General features: G+C 35.0%; 1 protein-coding gene across 1 annotated transcript in view; it reads right to left on the bottom strand.

Annotated features, from left to right (window-relative positions):
• Positions 1–14,334: 14,334 nt before the first annotated feature.
• The window catches only part of LOC142221902 (xanthine dehydrogenase-like), a 30,655-nt gene continuing 25,293 nt past the window's right edge, over positions 14,335–19,696 (bottom strand). Inside the window, exons 2-4 of the mRNA XM_075291764.1 lie at positions 15,009–18,773; positions 14,661–14,828; positions 14,335–14,589 (exon numbers count right to left, since the gene is read on the bottom strand). Coding sequence (XP_075147879.1) covers positions 14,539–14,589; positions 14,661–14,828; positions 15,009–18,773 — 3,984 coding nt within the window. The 3' untranslated portion in view covers positions 14,335–14,538. The remainder of the gene's footprint in view (positions 14,590–14,660; positions 14,829–15,008; positions 18,774–19,696) is intronic.

A 19,696-nucleotide genomic window follows, 5' to 3' on the forward strand; every position in this document is an offset into this window, starting at 1 on the left:
TGAAATCACGCTAACTTCCGAACGAAACAAGCTATCGACTTGAAACTTGGCACAAGTAGTTGTTATCGATGTAGGTCGGATGGTATTGAAAATGGGCCATATCGGTCCACTTTTACGTATAGCCCCCATATAAAGGGACCCTCAGATTTGGCTTGTGGAGCCTCTAACAGAAGAATATTTCATCCGATCCGGCTGAAATTTGGTATATGGTGTTGGTATATGGTCTCTAACAACCATGCAAAAATTGGTCCACATCGGTCCATAATTATATACAGCCCCCATATAAACCGATCCCCAGATTTGGCTTGCGGAGCCTAAAAGAGAAGCAAATTTCATCCGATCCGGCTGAAATTTGGTACATGGTGTTGGTATGTGGTCTCTAACAACCATGCAAAAATTGGTTCACATCGGTCCATAATTATATATAGCCCCCATATAAACCGATCCCCAGATTTGGCTTGTGGAGCCTCTAACAGAAGCATATTTCATCCGATCCGGCTGAAATTTGGTACATGGTGTTGGTATATGGTCTCTAACAACCATGCAAAAATTGGTTCACATCGGTCCATAATTATATATAGCCCCCATATAAACCGATCCCCAGATTGGCTTGCGGAGCCTCAAAGAGAAGAAAATTTCATCCGATCCGGCTGAAATTTGGTACATGATGTTGGTATATGGTCTCTAACAACCATGCAAAAATTGGTCCGTATCGGTCCATAATTATATATAGCCCCCATATAAACCGATCCCCAGATTTGGCTTGTGGAGCCTCTAAGAGAAGCATATTTCATCCGATCCGGCTGAAATTTGTTACATGATGTTGGTATATGGTCTCTAACAACCATGCAAAAATTGGTTCACATCGGTCCATAATTATATATAGCCCCCATATAAACCGATCCCCAGATTTGGCTTGTGGAGCCTCTAAGAGAAGCATATTTCATCCGATCCGGCTGAAATTTGTTACATGATGTTGGTATATGGTCTCTAACAACCATGCAAAAATTGGTTCACATCGCTCCATAATTATATATAGCCCCCATATAAACCGATCCCCAGATTGGCTTGCGGAGCCTCGAAGAGAAGAAAATTTCATCCGATCCGGCTGAAATTTGGTACATGATGTTGGTATATGGTCTCTAACAACCATGCAAAAATTGGTCCGTATCGGTCCATAATTATATATAGCCCCCATATAAACCGATCCCCAGATTTGGCTTGTGGAGCCTCTAAGAGAAGCATATTTCATCCGATCCGGCTGAAATTTGTTACATGATGTTGGTATATGGTCTCTAACAACCATGCAAAAATTGGTTCACATCGGTCCATAATTATATATAGCCCCCATATAAACCGATCCCCAGATTTGGCTTGCGAAGCCTCAAAGAGGAGCAAATTGCATCCGATCCGGCTGAAATTTGGTACATGGTATTGGTATATGGTCTCTAACAACCGTGCAAAAAGTGGTCCACATCGGTCCATAACTATATATGGCGCCCATATAAACCGATCCCCAGATTTGGGTTGCGGAGCCTGAAAGAGAAGCAAATTTCATCCGATCCGCCTGAAATTTGGTACATGATATTGGTGTATGGTCTCTAACAACCATGCAAACATTGGTCCACATCGGTTCATAATTATATATAGCCTCCATATAAACCGGTCCCCAGATTTGGCTTGCGAAGTCTCCAAGAAGCAAATTTAATCCAATCCGGTTGTAATTTGGAACATGGTGTTAGTATATGATCTTTAACAACCGTGCCAGAATTGATCCATATCGGTCCATAATTATATATAGCCCCCATATAAAACATTCTCCAGATTTGACCTCCGGAGCCTCTTGGAGGAACAAAATTCATCCGATCCGGTTCAAATTAGGCACGTGGTGTTAGTATATGGTCGCTAACAACCATACCAAAATTGGTCCAATCACACAAAAATTGGTCCGTATCGGTTCATTTCTATAGAAAATTTTGTCAACATTTTATTTCTATAGAAAATTTTTTCAAAATTTTATTTCTAGAGAAAATTTTGTTAAAATTTTATTCGGTTCATAATCATGGTTGCCACTCGAGCCAAAAATAATCTACCAAGATTTTATTTCTATTGAAAATTTTGTCAAAAGTTTATTTCTATAGAAAATTTTGTTAAAATTTTATTTCTGTAGAAATTTTTGTCAAAATCTTCTTTCTATAGAAAATTTTGTCAAAATTTTTATTTCTATAGAACATTTTGTGAAAATTTTATTTCTATAGAAAATTTTGTTAAAATTTTATTTCTGTAGAAAATTTTGTCAAAATTTTATGTCTACTTTGTCAAACTGTATTATATACGTATTGGATCGATCTTCTTTGATTTAATATATACCACGTATGGACTTACATACAATTTAGAAGATGGTGTTAGGAGGTTTTAAGATACCTTGCCATCGGCAAGCGTTACCGCAACTTAAGTAATTCGATTGTGGGTGGCAGTGTTTAGAAGAAGTTTCTACGCAATCCATGATGGAGGGTACATAAGCTTCGGCCTGGCCGAACTTACGGCCGTATATACTTGTTCTTTGTTCAAAATTCGATCAACTTTTCAATGAAGTCATTTTGTCTTTATAGTAAAGTAATTCGACTTAAAAATAAGAATCTGCACACGAAAGAACATTTTATTGGAGGAAGGTAATCTTGGCTATAATAATTTTGAAAAACTTTTAAAAAATAATGAAATCGTCTTTAAATTTGTTGACTTTTTGTGTCTTGAATACAAAGCTAAAAAACCTTAAAAAAGGAAACGTTTTTTCACACTTTATTTTAACATAGCATAATTTCTTCATGAATTAGTATTTGAATTTGTAAATTTAAGTTTTCAAAGGACTGTTATAGTACAAAAAAAAAAAAAAAATAATGAAATTTCTTGTCAATACAATTAAAATTATGTTTAAATTTGAGCTAACAACGTAATTTACATACATTTAAGCTTGTCACATTAGCAACCAATTTTGTTATATCAACAAAAATTTTGTTGAACTTAAAAATTTTCTTTAACAACAATTTATTGTAAGTTCAAAAATTATAATATTATTTTGTGTGTACATAAAAAACGCTGAAAACGTATAAATTAAATTTTTTTTCCCAGAATTAAGTAGGCAAAACTTAAATTTAAAAGAGAATTGTGTCTTAAATTTGTCCTTGCTTTATTACTCCGTCCTTGCTTTATTACTCCGTCCTTGTTGCTATACGAAGGAATTCAGCTTTCTTTGAAATTAGTTCATTTTAATTTAAACAAGTATATGCGGCCGTAAGTTCGGCCAGCCGAATCCTTGTACCCTCCACCATGGAAACTTTTACTAAAGACTGTCATCCACAATCGAATTACTAGGGTTGTGGTAATACTTACCAATGGCAAGGTATCTTAAAACTCCTTAATATCGTCTGCTAAATTTGAAGTTAGTCCTTACGGGGTATATATTAAGCAAAAAGACGGATTAAAAACCTATATAATTCAGTTCTTGACCGGTATGAATTTCTGCGTGGTAAAAGAGAGGTACACTGGTAGAAAAAGTTTCGTTAATACGATGAACTCCTACGTTGTATTAACGAAATTCTTCATTAAAAGTCAGCTAACGTAGCATTTCATTATAACAACGTAATTGTACGTTATATTTACGAAACCCTTTATGGAATACATTTCGTAGTATTAACGAATAATTACGTTGATATAACGTAGCCTTTTCGTTGTATTAACGAAAATTATTCGTTGTATGAATGAAAATCATTCATTGGCTGAATGAAAGACGAACGCTGTATCAATGAACACAAACGTTATATTAATGAAAACTAACCCATTAATGTATTTGGGTGTAGTCATTGGTAGTGTATTATTTTTTGTTAAGATTTTAGAAATATATTTTATATACAGGAGGAAATAATACAATTTCTCCAATTTCTTCGCCACTAAGGTTAATTCCGGTAATTGTTACACGTTTTCATCTGAAAGTACACCAAATTTCTTGCGAATATAAAAAAATAACTCACCCACGATCTATGTTTATAATTCACAACGAAACTCTAATGAGCCTGTGTACTCTTCAACGACAAGAACGTACATGTTGTATAATAAAACGACCAAATGAATGTTTGCCCATCAGATTTTCAGTTGAACTTTTTACCGTTTCAAGATGCACACGGAAACATGTGCTTATTGTCATGTATACATTCGTATGTACACATTCCATAGACGCCACAGACGTATTAGAGAGACGTATTATAGAGAGTATAGAGAGACAGAAATACTCAAAGTTCCATTCGTACTATTAACGAACATATTTCATTAATATGACGAAAGATACCAATTTTAAATTTATTTTTTAACGATCCATATCGTTATATTAACGATCACATTCGTTTTATAATTTAAATTTTCAATTCCAGTTTGGAAGTATATAAAAGGACTGTGTTTTAAGGGCTAAAACTTTCTAAAAGTTTCTCTCTAAGTGCAAATGATTATAATAATTCCATCTTTGCAAAAATTTTTATTCTAATTCTCGAAAATATACAAAGTTTATATTCGTAATATTAACGAAACGTATTTCATTAATATAAGGAAAACACAAACTTTTCGTTTTACGATTGATTTCATTGTATTAACGATAGCTTTCGTTCTTATAACGAAAAATTTCGTTAGATTAACGAAAAATAATCAACGAAGCCCGTTCGTTAATAGTATGAAGCATTTTTCTACCAGTGTAGCATTGAAATATGGCGGTCGGTTTATATGGGGGCTATATACAATTATGAACCTACGAGTATATATTCAAAATTTTGTGTGATTAGTACGAAATTTTAGCAAGATCAAAAGAAATTTGCTTATCCTAGAAGAAGTAAAATGTGGGGATCGGTTTAAGTGTGGACCACTTATGGCGTGGTTATTAGCGATCACATACTAACAAAATGTTCCAAATTTCAGCCGAATCGGATGAAATGTGATCCTCGAAGAAATTTGCTCTTCCAAGAAGCTCCTAAGGTCAATTCTGGGGATCGGCTTATATTGGGGCTATATATATAATTATGGACCGATATGAATAAATTTGTGCATGGTTGTTAGTAGCCATATACTTATATAACATAGAAAATTTCAACTGAATAGGATGAAATTTACTCCTTGAAGAGTCCTCGAAAGCCAAATCTGGGGATCGGTTTATATGGGGTATATATATATTTATATATATAAATGGACCTATATGGACTAATTTGAGCATGAATGTTAGGGACTATATAACAACACCACATACCAAATTTCAAACGGATCGAATTAAATTTGCTCCTCCTAGAGGATCCGCAAGCCAAATCTAGGGATCGGTTTATATGGGGGCTACACTTAAACGTGGTCCGATATGGCCCAGTTTTCAATACCATCTGACCTACATCAATAACAACTACTTGTGCCAAGCTTCAAGTCGATAGCTTGTTTCGTTCGGAAGTTAGCGTGATATTCACAGACGAACGGACAAACGGACGGACATAGCTAGATCGACACAAAATTTCACCACGACCCAGAATATATATAATTTATGGGGTCTTAGACCAATATTTCGATGTGTTACAAACGGAATGACAAAGTTAATATACCTCCCATCCTATGGTGGATGGTATAACAAGGGGTCACTTTATTTTGAGTACATTTTTGAACGTTTTGTTTTGCTTAGAAGACAAGATACAAAAAGACAACCAATTTAAAGAGGATGTCATTAATTTTGAAGAATTTTTCTGAATTATTAAAGCCAATTTGCCTTTACTCAAACAAAATTTTTGTTTTCATATAAAGATACCTACTTTTAAGTCGAAACGCTTAACTATAAGGACAAAGGGATTTTATTGAAAACTTTATCGACTTTTGGATAAGGAAAAAGATTCATATCAGAGAAATACATTTCTAGACAACCTTTCCAATTCAATGAAAAACCATTAGTGTACAGTAGTTCATAACATGATCTTATACCAATTTCATCCATCTGAATTTAGTCCATTTTTACATTCTTCATTCTCTTTCGTTCAAAGAGTATTCTCTTCTTCTCACTAGCATATTTGGTATTGTAAAACCGGTATTCTCTCCAAATGAGAGTATCACAACGTAATGTCATTATGCCAATTTCTAGTTTCTATAAACCATTGCTTCACGCAACTTCTATTTTCGTACCAAACGTGCTAGTGTTTTCTTTTATTTAATCAAAGTACGTCATGTAACATTTTATAGAGTAAAACAAACAAGAATATGGTGATTGCATATTAAGCTAAATTATCTAAATTTATATTAAGTTTCCCATAAATTACATTTCCTTCCATTGTAAGTGTTATCGGTAAATAATTGAGTGTGTGATAGTTAGACATTACATCGTCATCTGCATTACATCGTAATCGTTGACAAAGGCCTTTGGACATCGATGGATCATCACTTCATGTAAGTTGTATTTGTTTTTTTACGTTTGCTCTCTTAAACGAAACAATAACAGGAATGTAAGCAGTGTTGCCAATAACACTAGTTTACAAAATAAAATTTTTTTCATGTACATTTGATGAGAGGTGACTTTTGTTATGTATTTCTATCTGCTGAATTCGAAAATGTAAGCTAAATCTTTTTTTATGGAACAGTTTATGAGATCCGTTATTTGTAGTTTTTCGTCTTTTTTTTATTAAACAAATCATATCTCGAGCTAGAAATGTCCGATTATATCGTTGTTGGTACTTGAATGCAAGGTATTGAGAAAACGAACAAACGTGTATAATTAGATCTGTGATAAGTTAAGTGGTTCAAAATAAATCGATGAAAATAGGGCGAATTTTCAAAAATGCATGTTTTACAATGACTCTTTGCCGCCGGAAAAGTATAAACCATTGAAGGAAAAAATTGTTTCTCTTCATGTTAGAAGAAAATCGAGCAAAAAATTACAAAGTTATAAGCAATTGAGTGAATAAATCCGATGCCAAATCATACAAACATGAGCCACTCATTCGCACAAAAATGCGTTCTTGTGTGGCCGAGTGGCACTAGTGTAATTCAACATACCAGTACCGGTATGAAATATCCGTTTTTTATACCCTCCACCATAGGATGGGGGTATATTAACTTTGTCATTCCGTTTGTAACACATCGAAATATTGCTCTAAGATCCCATAAAGTATATATATTCTGGGTCGTGGTGAAATTCTGAGTCGATCTGAGCATGTTCGTCCGTCCGTCCGTTGAAATCACGCTAACTTCCGAACGAAACAAGCTATCGACTTGAAACTTGGCACTAGTAGTTGTTATTGATGTAGGTCGGATGGTATTGCAAATGGGTCATATCGGTCCACTTTTACATATAGCCCCCATATAAACGTACCCCCAGATTTGGCTTGCGAATCCTCTAAGAGAAGCAAATTTCATCCGATCCGGATGAAATTTGGTACATGGTATTAGCATATGATCTCTAACAATCATGCAAAAATTGGTCCACATCGGTCTATAATTATATATAGCCCCCATATAAACCGATCCCCAGATTTGACCTCAGGAGCCCCTTGGAAGAGCAAAATTCATCCGATTCGGTTGAAATTTGGTACTTGATGTTAGTATATGGTATCCAACAACCGTGCAGGAATTGGTTCATATCAGTCCATAATTATATATAGCCCCATATAAACCCGAGATTTGGTTTTGGAGCCTCTTGGAGAAGCAAAATTCATCCGATCTGGTTGAAATTTGGTACGTGGTGTTAGTATATGATATTTAACAACCATGCCGAAAGTGGTCCGTATCAGTCCATAATCCCCCATATAAACCGATCCCGAGACTTGGTTTTGGAGCGTCTTGGACGAGCAAATTTCATCCGAGTCAGTTGAAATTTGGTGCATTGTGCTAGTATAAGGCCGTTAACAACCATGCCTAACTGGGTCCATATCGGTCTATAGTTATATATAGCCTTCAGATAAATCGATCCCCAATCCCACAAAATTTGGTCCATATCAAGTTCATAATTGTAGCCCCCATATAAGCGACCCCCATATTTCAATTCTAGCTCTCCACATACCGTGCGAAAGTCCAAAACTTTTTTGTCTAATATATACCACGTATGAACTAACTCACAATTTAGAAAACGATGTTAAGAAGTTTTGAGATACATTGCCATCGGTAAATATTACCACAACGCAAGTAATTCGATTGTGGATGACAGTCTTTCGCAGAAGTTTCTACGCAATCCATGGTGGAGGGTACATAAGATTCGGCCTGGCCGAACTTACGGCATTATATACTTGTTTTAATAAAACATTTTCCATACTTTTTTGGTGGTCTTCCACGTTCTTCATTTCTCGTATCAAAATCGTGATTTCTGAACCGTTGAAACCATCTTTTACCATGCCTCGACAAGCATGCAATTCGACTCTGCTGCACTTTTCTTCAAATAAAAACAAAAACTCAATGCTTTCCGCATAAATCGTTTGATAAATATAGATTTTACAAGGGAAATACGAAATGGGACATATACGAGTATGTCCCATTTGTCGTCAAAGGGTTGAACAAAGTGAATTTCTAAATCTAAAATATACACTCAGAAAAAAGTGCAACTAAAGGAAAAAATGTGCATAAATTTAGTTTAGCCATTTTATTTCCATTTAGTTACATTTTTGTGTGAAGTAATAAAATTTACTTGTTTCGAAAAAATCCTAAACTGAATAGTTCATAAGGCATAACATTTTACTAATACTGATTTCTTTGCGGGGTATACGATTTTACAACGAAACAAAAAAAATATTTACAAAGCATTCATAAAAATGAATAAAACCCGAACCAAAATAGAGTTTCCTCAAATTTAGTAAAATTTCTTTTAAAATGATAAATCTGACTTCCTTTATTATAAAAACTTATCATACATACGAATAAGACTTATCATAGAAAAATATTTTAGTTCACTCGTACTAAGAAGTATTCAATCTTTTCAAAACCCAAGGAAACACACTTGTTGGAATATAGGAAATTTTCCTATATTTCCTTTATCTGCCTGTAATCGATGTAATCGATATGTTTGCGCGTGTGTTTGTTTTTTTCAGTAGGAATCGTGTTGTTATGATATACGGATAGATTGTTAAAAATTAATTTAATAAAATAATATAATAAATAACAAATAAAATATATAAAATATTTGTTTTAAATTAGTGACTAAAATTCTCGTTTTTTTAATTATTGATCCTAAATAACAAACAATAAGTCTATCAATGCATGATGGTGGATAAAGAAAAAAGCACCAACAGAATAACAACCCTTTCATTCGACTTCATTTTGGAATCTTCAAAAAAATTGGTTTATGATTTTTTTATATTTGTAGGTATTGAAATTGTAAAAGGAGGACAAAATCGTTATTAAAGCTGGAGGGAATAGTTGCAAAAATACGAAAAAAAAATATTATCGTGAGGTCAAAGATTTCATATCTTTAAAATACGAATGCAAATGTTGCTTAGCATAGAAGACACATTTCTATAATATAAAGTTTTTTCCTTGTCCAAAAGTCGATAAACTTTTCAATGAAGTCGTATTGTCCTTATAATTAAGTGATTTCACTTAAAAATGGGTATTATAACATGAAAGAAAAAATGTTTGGGTTAAGGTCAACTTGACTTTAAAAATTCATAAAAATTATTTAAATTTAATGAAATTGTCTTTAAATTTGTTGTCTGTTTGCATCTTGACTACAAAGCAAAAAAACGTTCAAATATAGGACATGCTTTTCAACACTTTATAAAATAATTTTTACTGGAAGTCGAGTCTTAATTTGGAAAATAAAGTTGTTGTTAACTCGTTTTTAAAGGACTTTGATAGCATATGTAGAAAAAAGCTGAAAAAGAGAAACAATTTAAAATTGCTTCCTAGAGGCAAGTACACAAACCCCAAATTTAAAAGAGAATTGTGTCTTAAAAGTGTCCTTACTTGTATTCTCCGCTTCTTTGGCTCGGAAACAATACCAACATTTTTAAAGTAAAAACATAATCTTTGGAAACGGGCATGCTTTTTTTCAGTGCATGGAAATTGGGAATAGTGGTATAATAAACTAATATTTCAAGTCCAGTCGATGCTATTGATTCTTAATAAATATATGTAATATATTAATAAAACCGTCTTTTATTGAAGAAAAAATGCACCTGTATAAATGAAAAAAATTGTATTTAAAAACGTAAATAAGCTGTAAGATTTGTCCAAATGAATGAAAAAATTTTACTAAAATTATTCCATATATGAATTCAATTCAGTTAAATTTTTTTATTCTGTAGTATAGTGGTACACAAATATAAGTAAACGTTAACTAAAATATAGAATGTATTTTTCCTAATTTCTACGAAAATCACATCGTTCAAACAAATAAAAATGTCTATACGAAGCTCAATTTTCTTCAAAATTGGTTCATTTTAACTTAAAGAAGGGGTTACTTTTTTCTGAGTATATGAGGAATGATTAAAAAATGTGGAGCAGGTCATAAATCAACTGATATATTAAATCTTTAGAATTAAGATAAAAACGCTTCAGATATACACTCAAAAAAAAGTGAACTCTCTATTTCACTAAAGACAATTTAACTTTATTTTAGTTCATGAAATTATTATGTTTGGAGAACGTTTCATTTACTCTAATAATTATACCCACCACGATAGAATGGTGACGGGGGAATAATAAGTTTGTCATTCCGTTTGTAACACATCGAAATATCGATTTTCGACTATATAAAGTATATATATTCTTGATAAGGGAGAAATTCTAAGACGATATAACGATGTCCGTCTGTCTGTCTGTCTGTTGTAATCACTCTACAGTCTTCAATAATGAAGCAATCGTGCTGAAATTTTGCACAAACTCGTCTTTTGTCTGCAGGCAGGTCAAGTTCGAAGATGGGCTATATCGGTCCAGGTTTTGATATAGTCCCCATATAAATCGACCTCCCGATTTGGGTTCTTGGGCTTATAGAAACCGTAGTTTTTATCCAATTTGCCTGAAATTGAAAATCTAGAGGTACTTGAGGACCATCAAAAGGTGTGCCGAAAATGGTCCGTATCGTTCCATGTTTTGGTATAGCCCCCATATAGACCGATCTCCAAATTTTACATCTTGGGTTTTTAGAATCCGTAGTTTATATACAATTTGTCTGAAATTGTAAATTTATAGCTATTTTAGGACCATAAAGAGGTGTGCCGAAAACGGTGAGTATCGGTCCATATTTTAGTATAGCCCCCATAAGAACGATCTCCCGATTTAACTCCTTGGGATTCTAGAAACCGTAGTTTTTATCCGATTTGCCTGAAATTGTAAATATTCTCGTATTTTAGGCGCACAAAAACGTGTATCGGATTACGTTTTTATCGGTCCTTTTGGTAATGCCTCCATATAGACCGACTTCACTTCTTGAGGGTATAGAAGGCGCACTGATCATGAAAATTGCTTGAAACTCAATGTAAAATTTCCAGATTTTACTTCTCGGGTGAAAATCTACAGATTTAAGATTTCAAATCAAGACGTTATTTTATAATTTTCTTGCACACTTACAAGAGATGTTAATTATTCCTCTAAAACTCAAACAAAAATATTTCTTATAAATCCAGAATCTGATATAGTCCTCATAGGTGAAATCTTTAAATTTATCTTCGGGAAGTGTCCTCAAGTCCTCAAGCCCTCCTGAAATTTCAAAGGAAACCCTAATATTTGGTTCATGGTGGTGGGTATTTAAGATTCGGCCCAGCCGAACTTACTGCTGTATATACTTGTTTTTTACGTACTTCAGTTAAATGAACTACAAAACGGGAATACCCAAATTAAGCATAATGATTTACTAAATTCGTATTTCTTAAAAAATTGTTAATTATTTCTTTAAATTTGTAAATTTTACCAAAAATGTATCCACCATGAAATTCGTTTTTTACATTCTTGCATTTTTGAACTTCAATTTTTTTCCTTCAAACTACAAAATTTTATTGAACAAGTGAAAAAATTAATTATGTCTAATAATTTTTCTTAAATTTGTCGAAAATATTTACTTATTTTTGTGATATACGTGATGTCAGCGTTTGTAATATTGTTTAGTTAAAATTTTCTAAAAATGTTCAAAAAACATTAGCCAAAAGTTTTCTTTCTGGTGGGTTCACTGTTTTTTAAGTATAAGCTAAGACTTATTTTAAGAATTTACATCTTAGGTTTTAAGTTTTTTTGGAATTAAGAAAACTCTTTTTACTCTTTTATTCCACTTTTGGGGATTTTTATTGAAATAGAAATAAAATATTGACAAATTTGTTTTTCTCCCCATTTTGGTAGATTATTTTTGCCTCGAGTGCATAAGCGTAGGAAGGCCTCTGGGGAGGGGGATTAGACCCCCCCCCCCAGAAAAATTTTAGCCCCCCCCAGAATTTGAAAACCTATTTACGATTTTACATTTTTATAAAAATTAAACAAGTATATACTCGTACAACGCACAAAGTTCCAGTAAAGACTTTCATGCACAATCGAATTATTTGGGTTGTGGTAGAAGTCTGATATTTATGAAATAAAGCTGTGGTTGAACTTATGATTTAGTTGAATAAAAAATAGTAATTGATATTAAAACTATTCTTTCATAAATTAATATCTTAATAATGCTGCAAAAAAGCGTCGCCAAAAAAGAAGTGAAAATGTTCTTTTTGGGTCTGGAAGTGGTACAAAATTGGCGGAGAAGCGATGAATGTAATATGAATTTGTCATAGAACGAATGTCCACCGTTTCAACAGCAATGAATTTGCATCACTTCACGTTGCAATGAATTTGCATCACTTCTTAAGGTGTGATCCGAATTCAGTGTTTTGAATGTGAATTAAACATTTTGAGATATTTTCCCAAATAAATACTTTTTATACTTGTTTTTAATGATTTTTATGCATTCTAACGCTTGTTTGAAACGTTTTCCCTCGAATATTTTCAAATATTATCGATTTTTCTATAATGGATTTAGCATTTTTGTGGCAAAATTTGAATAATTTTTACCTATTTGAAAAAAGAAAACAAAAAATTATGCATTAAAATATAAAAAAATGAAGTAAAAAAAACTTCCTGTGTAGTTAAAATTTTTGGAAGTGCTTTTAAAGTTGTGCCTTTAGAACAACTCCCAGTTTTTTGCATGGAAAAGTGTGGAACTACCCTACGGGAAATGGATCAACCACAGAACTGGTACAGGACTAGTCCCTGGTGTGTATGGACCAGTCCCAGTTCTGATCAAAACGTGTGGAAGGGACCGCCCACTTTAACATGGGTTTGTCATTGACGGAGTAAACTTACATTTTAGGACGCGTCTTGGACTCATCCCAAAGGACACGTCCTGGGACAATTTAGCAGGAGCAACCCATAAACAGGTCCTCAGGAACCAGTCTCGGACAAACTCTTAGAAATCTCTCTCAATTTGGGCTCATAATCGAACCCGAAATTAAAAAAAAAAAAACTTTTGAAATATGTCGAACAAAAGGTTATTCTGATAATTTTATTTCACTAAATGTGAAAATTGCAACTAACTGGAGCACAGGTACCAGTTCTGTGATAGGCCCGTCAGTGGCAACTTGCACCAATTTCCCGTAGGGTACTTTTAGTTGCTTTATTAAAATTTATTGTCGAGTTATTTTGATGTCTATTTTTTATTAAATTTTATGAAATAAAACATTAGTTGAACCTATAAGTTCAGTCTATAAAATTTTAGCTAGGGGGGCTATAGGCCCCCCCACCCCCTAGGAAAATTGTCTAGCTACGCTTATGCTCGAGTGACAACCGTTACATCAACTTCTTTACTACCGAATAAAACCTAATGTTAGACTATAATTTTTTATTCTGTTTTTACTTGCACTAACAGCATGTAAACAACAAATTGTAATTTTGAGGACCTACCTCAATTAGTTAAAAAACTCATATAGGGTTTGTTCTGAAAACTTGACTATTAAATTGTGATAAAATGGACTTATGAAAATAAACACAATTTAACCTATAATATCTGTCGAAGTATGATAAAAAATAAAAAAAATCTGTATAGTAAATTTCAATTTACGAGAGAATTGCGTAATTTTCATTGATTGTTAAAAAAGTTTATAAAAATACAATTTAGTACCCACCAATATGGACAATTTTTAGAGCGTATTTAGATTACAGCCTTTAATTTAATATGCCATCAAGAAATAAATCGAAACTAAGTGGGCAATTAGAGTTCGGTGAGAGTGGGAGAAGTTGGGAATTAGAATTTGGTGTCGTTTTCAAATATCATCTATAGTGAACATCGGTAGTCAAAGGGTTAAGCAACAACAATAATTCACTACAGAATTATTATATTTATTTTATTTTTATCCTTTTTATTATTTATTACTATTAAATTTTAATAGATTTTTCTTAATATATATAAAATTTATACAAAGATATTTATATATGGAATAACTAATAATAAATGCTGTTGGACCAAGGTCATATAGTGTTAAAATTAGTTTGTTGCAATTTAAGGAACATTGTATGTATTTTATGGTCATCCATCTAGGGTACGACATTCCAAGGAGTATATGTACCAGGAGCTGCAACGTCAATCTAGAAAAAAAGAAGAAAGTCAAATTTTGAAGTAGAATTGTCATAAAAAATATTCCAAATATAAAATATACCAATTTAGTTAGATTATCTTGACAAGCCATACGAATGCGAGCAGCAGTGGCGGGGGATTCCAAATTAAATTCTCTGCTGAAACCATTTGCTTCACGTGCATCTCCAATGGCTTCCATAATGGCGAAGTAAGCAGCGCTACCAATAAATAAAGGTGGTTCTCCAACGGCCTTTAGAAGAAAAATAAGATGGAGTGTTAGTAAAACAGTTTTCTAAACAGATAGAAAACAAAAATGTAGACAATCAAAAATAATAAATGATGGTCATGATCATATTCTAAAAACAATTTGATCATGTACATTTTCATCTTTTCTCTGAGTTTACTACATTTTTCTATGTAATTTCCTTACCTTTGATGAATATACAGCTCTGGGATTTGGAGCTCCGGTCAACAGGGTTACATTGAACTCTCCGGGAATATCAGCAAATCCAGGAATTTTATACATACCCGGACCGCGGGAGTATATAGTACCTTGAGGTGAATAAATCATTTCTTCCAATGTAAATAAGCCATAACCCTGCATGTAAGCACCCTCAATTTGGCCAATATCAATGGCTGGATTCAAACTCGAACCAATATCCATAACAATATCGGTGCTAATGACTTGATGATCACCAGTTAGGCAGTCAATTTCGACCACAGTAATACCTACACCATTGGTGAAGTAACTGTACAGTTGTGAGTTAGGATTATTGATGGGATGATAATCGACAGTGTCCAGATTGTAGTAGCCTGTGGCCGATAGACTTATACTGCTCAAATAGGCTTGTTGGATCCATTCTTGCCAAGTACCCTTGGGATTGGCTTTCTTTATGGGCTCCAGACGTTTATTGAGCTTTTCACAAGCATTCAAAATGGCCATACCATTAAGATCGGATGTCATACTGGCAGCTGTGGGTGAGGTATTGGGTACCTTATCCGTTGCTGTTTCAGATATGTGAACTAATTCAAAGGGAATTTGTAAGGCTCGAGCACAACACTGAATCATTTTGGTGTGTAGACCTTGACCGATTTCAACACCTCCATGGGCTAATAAAACAGAGCCATCGGTGTAAATGTGAATCAAGGCTCCGGTTTGATTCAAATGCTTCACTCCAAAGGCCACGCCATATTTGGTTGGCACAACAGTTATACCACGTTTGCGGTAACGATTATTGCGATTAAATTCCTGAATTTCTTGCTTCTTCTTGTAGTACTGGGACTGTTTGAGGCAATCATCGAAACATCTCTGTATGGGGAAAGTGTCCAGTGTTTGATTGTAGTGAGTCTTATCGCCTGGCTTATAGAAGTTAAGCTTCATTACATCCAGAAGATCCTTTTTCAGGATGCGGGCCACATCACGTATTACATGCTCCGCAACGAACATTCCTTGGGGCCCACCAAAGCCACGGAAGGCTGTGTTGGAGGGTAAATTGGTTTTGCACACCCATCCAATGGCCTTGATGTTGGGTATCTTGTAGCAATTCTCAATATGGTAGACAGCCCGTTCCATAACGGAAAATGATAAATCCATGGACCAGCCAGCATTGTTATAACATTCCACATACAAACCGCTGATACGGCCCTCGGAAGTAAAGGCAATCTTGTATTTAAATAGGAAAGGATGTCTTGTACCCGTGATCATCATATCCTCATCACGATCCAACATACATCTGATGGGTCGTTTCAAACGATAGCAAGCCAAGGCCAATGGTAATGCTACCGAAATGGAACGGGACTCCTTTCCACCGAAACCACCTCCTAGACGCTTAGCACGGCAAACAACTTTATGGGCTGGCATTGAAAGTACATGCGCAACGAGTTTTTGTACTTCAGCCGGATGCTGCGTGGAAGAGAACAATTCGATTTCATCGGAATCTTTGGGTACCGCAAATGAGGCATGGGTCTCCAAATAGAAATGCTCTTGTCCACCCATGCGGCAAGTGCCTTCATAAACATGCTCAGCTTCCTTGAAAGCCTTCTCTACATCACCTGTTTGGGCACTCCAAGGATATCCGGGGAAATAGGATTTGTGTTCAATAGCTTGTTCGATGGTGATGATAGCCGGTGCTATATCTTCATATTCCACCTTCACTTTACGCGAAGCTCTCTGGGCTAGTGTCTGATTATCAGCAATGATAGCACCAATTACTTGACCTTGGCAGTATACTTTATCTGTGGCAAAAACAACTTCATCGTGGAATACCGGACCAACTTCATTTTCATGGGCTGTTATATCTTTGCTCGAGAAGAAGGCATGAACTCCTGGCATGGACAATGCTTCCGAGGGATCGATATTTAAAATCTTAGCATGTGCTTTGGTACTCAATACCAAGGCCATGTATAATTCGCCCTCAGTGTGGGGTATATCATCACAATAGATGGCCTCTCCCGTAACCTGTTTGTAAGCGGAGGCATGTACTTGAGGTCTACCAACGGGATCGCATTTAGATTGGGTGGATACAACCTTCTCGAACAATTGTGAACTCTTCAATACCGGAGTATGGAAGACGTCTCCACCGCTTAACTCATCATTGGATAGGAAATCCTTGGGCAATACTCCATCTCTCATCAACTGCTGCGAAATCTTTAGATATGCCTTAAAGAACAGACTAACAACCAAGGAACGACGGTAGGCAATCATACCGCCCGGGGCTGAGGCAGCCAAAGGTAATTCGGCACAGAGATTTTCTATGACTCGTTCCATTAAAATCCTATCCCATTTCTGGCCAACCATCATTTCACAGGAACGCACAGCAATCACTGTTGTGGGGGCCATACCTCCAAAGGCCATGCAAACCTTTTGTACTCGATCCGTTTTACCTTCAAAGGTGACGTTAACAGCAGCATTGACAATAGCTATATCATCATCGCGGCGTCGGGCTTGTTTGAAGGCTACCACATATTGATTGGGTAGAGTTTTGGGGAAATGAATACCCATAAGAACTTCCTGAGGTTCCAAAATATTCTTACGATATCCGGTGAAGAATTTGTGATCCATGACCACATCTCGATATTGTACTTTGTCACCCACACACTTGGCTACCTTCAACTTCACCAGGCCAGCCATTAAAACCGGGTTCATGTCAGATATAGGACTACCGGTCATGATGTTGCCACCCAAGGAGGCCACACTACGGATTTGTTTACCAGCGAAATAGTGCAACATATCAACAGCACATTGGAAAAATCTAACCTCATGTTCGGGAAGTTTAGCAATACGTTCTCTCAAGTACTTTTCGATCTCCACCAGACTCAGCGAAGCACCAAAATAGACACTTTGCGGAGATTCCACAATCTCAGTCATAAGGTCCACCTTTGTCGGATTGATTAGAACGGGATAAAGGAAATGTTTGAATTTTACTTCCACACCAACTTCAGTGTTGCCAACCACAAGCTTGGCTTGAGGGAACTGAGCTTTCAGTCTTAACAACTCACTCATTGACGATGGCCTATACCAGGTAACACGATCACTTTTGAAGACCAAAGATTCTGTATCCCAATGTTTGTTCAGTTGTAGCTCTGGAGGGAATATGGGTTCTTGGCTAGGATCCAAGGGAACAAATTCACTCTTCTCGAATAGTTTATCATCGGTATTGCCATCGGTACCATTTTGATCTCCTCCTCCGCATTTCGTTCCATTCACTTTACAACACTTATCACCCATTCCACAGGCAAATTCTTTGGTAAATGTTTTGTATCCTTCCAAAATGGGCCGATAACCAGTGCAACGACATAAATTTCCTTGGAAAGCGACTTCCAAATCTCTCATCGATGGCTGATTCGAATTTCTGAGTAGAGTATACATTGACATTACGATGCCAGGTGTACAAAATCCACATTGACTACCATGAGCCTTAGCCAATCGTTCTTGAGCTGGATGTAGGCGAGTCCGAGTACTTCCAATACCTTCTACAGTTGTTACAGCATGACCATGCATAGCACAAACTGGTGTCAAACAGGCATTTACTGCCAAATGCTTAACGGTATTGCTTTGGCGGTCCATGCGCGATATCATAACGGTACATGCACCGCATCCACCTTCACCGCAACCCAATTTTGTTCCACATAATCGTAACTTATCACGCAAGTATGTTAGTAATGTACATTCTGGATCGGGATTAGGGTCGACGACCTGAAAGAGAAAAATAGTTTGGATTACTTTGGATTGTGGACGATATTGGATGAAAATGGTTAATCTATGCATTGGCCCATTTAATCTAGGAAAACTGGAAAAGGACTTTTTTTTATTTCAGATGCAATATAATATAAGATTTTTTAATTTCGATTTCAATTTACCTAAAAAATCCCAATTTTTGTGAAAAGTTAGTCCTCTCCCTTTGTCGTTGGTAAGGCATTACTCCTAAGCCTCCTGTATTTTTGGAAATAATGACACTAGGATTTTGTGAATACAATGAAAATAAAACTGTAGAATGTGATTTGGATGAAAGTGCCACCCTAATATATAATTATTGACTTGTTTATTTGCGCTTTGTTACAATTACACGTCAGAATCTATGCTTTATCATCATCACCATATTTACTACATGTGCTGTTGCGTTGCTAAGAACTTTTAATCTTATGGGTACAATAACTTGTCATCGAGAATATTCATACCATATATACTTTTGCAAATGCGACATGTATAGACACACGAGATGTTCATTAAATCGCATCAGTGGGGTGATAAGGATTGTTTTTCACAAATTTCCATCGATGGGTCAGTTTTGAAAATCGCGCATTGGAGACTCAACGAATATAAAAATTGTATAATATATTTTGTTAATATAAAGTCATGTTTATTAAAAATAAAAAAAATAAATAAATAAAAAAATTTGGGAAATTGAGATTTGGACATTTACGGTCATTTCCTTGTATCTTAATTTGATCATTATGGGTAAACACATAATAAATTGCAAATATATACTCGCCACTGAACTTTATCCGATAAGTGTTTAGCATTTATATTCATAACTGGCATATGAATTTTTAGACAGGGCAACTGGCATATCACCGCTTATTTTCCCCTACGAGTAATTGCCCATATTTTGGAATTAA

The sequence above is a fragment of the Haematobia irritans genome, chromosome 1 (assembly GCF_050003625.1).
Source record: "Haematobia irritans isolate KBUSLIRL chromosome 1, ASM5000362v1, whole genome shotgun sequence".
In the NCBI taxonomy this organism is placed as follows: Eukaryota; Metazoa; Arthropoda; class Insecta; order Diptera; family Muscidae; genus Haematobia; species Haematobia irritans.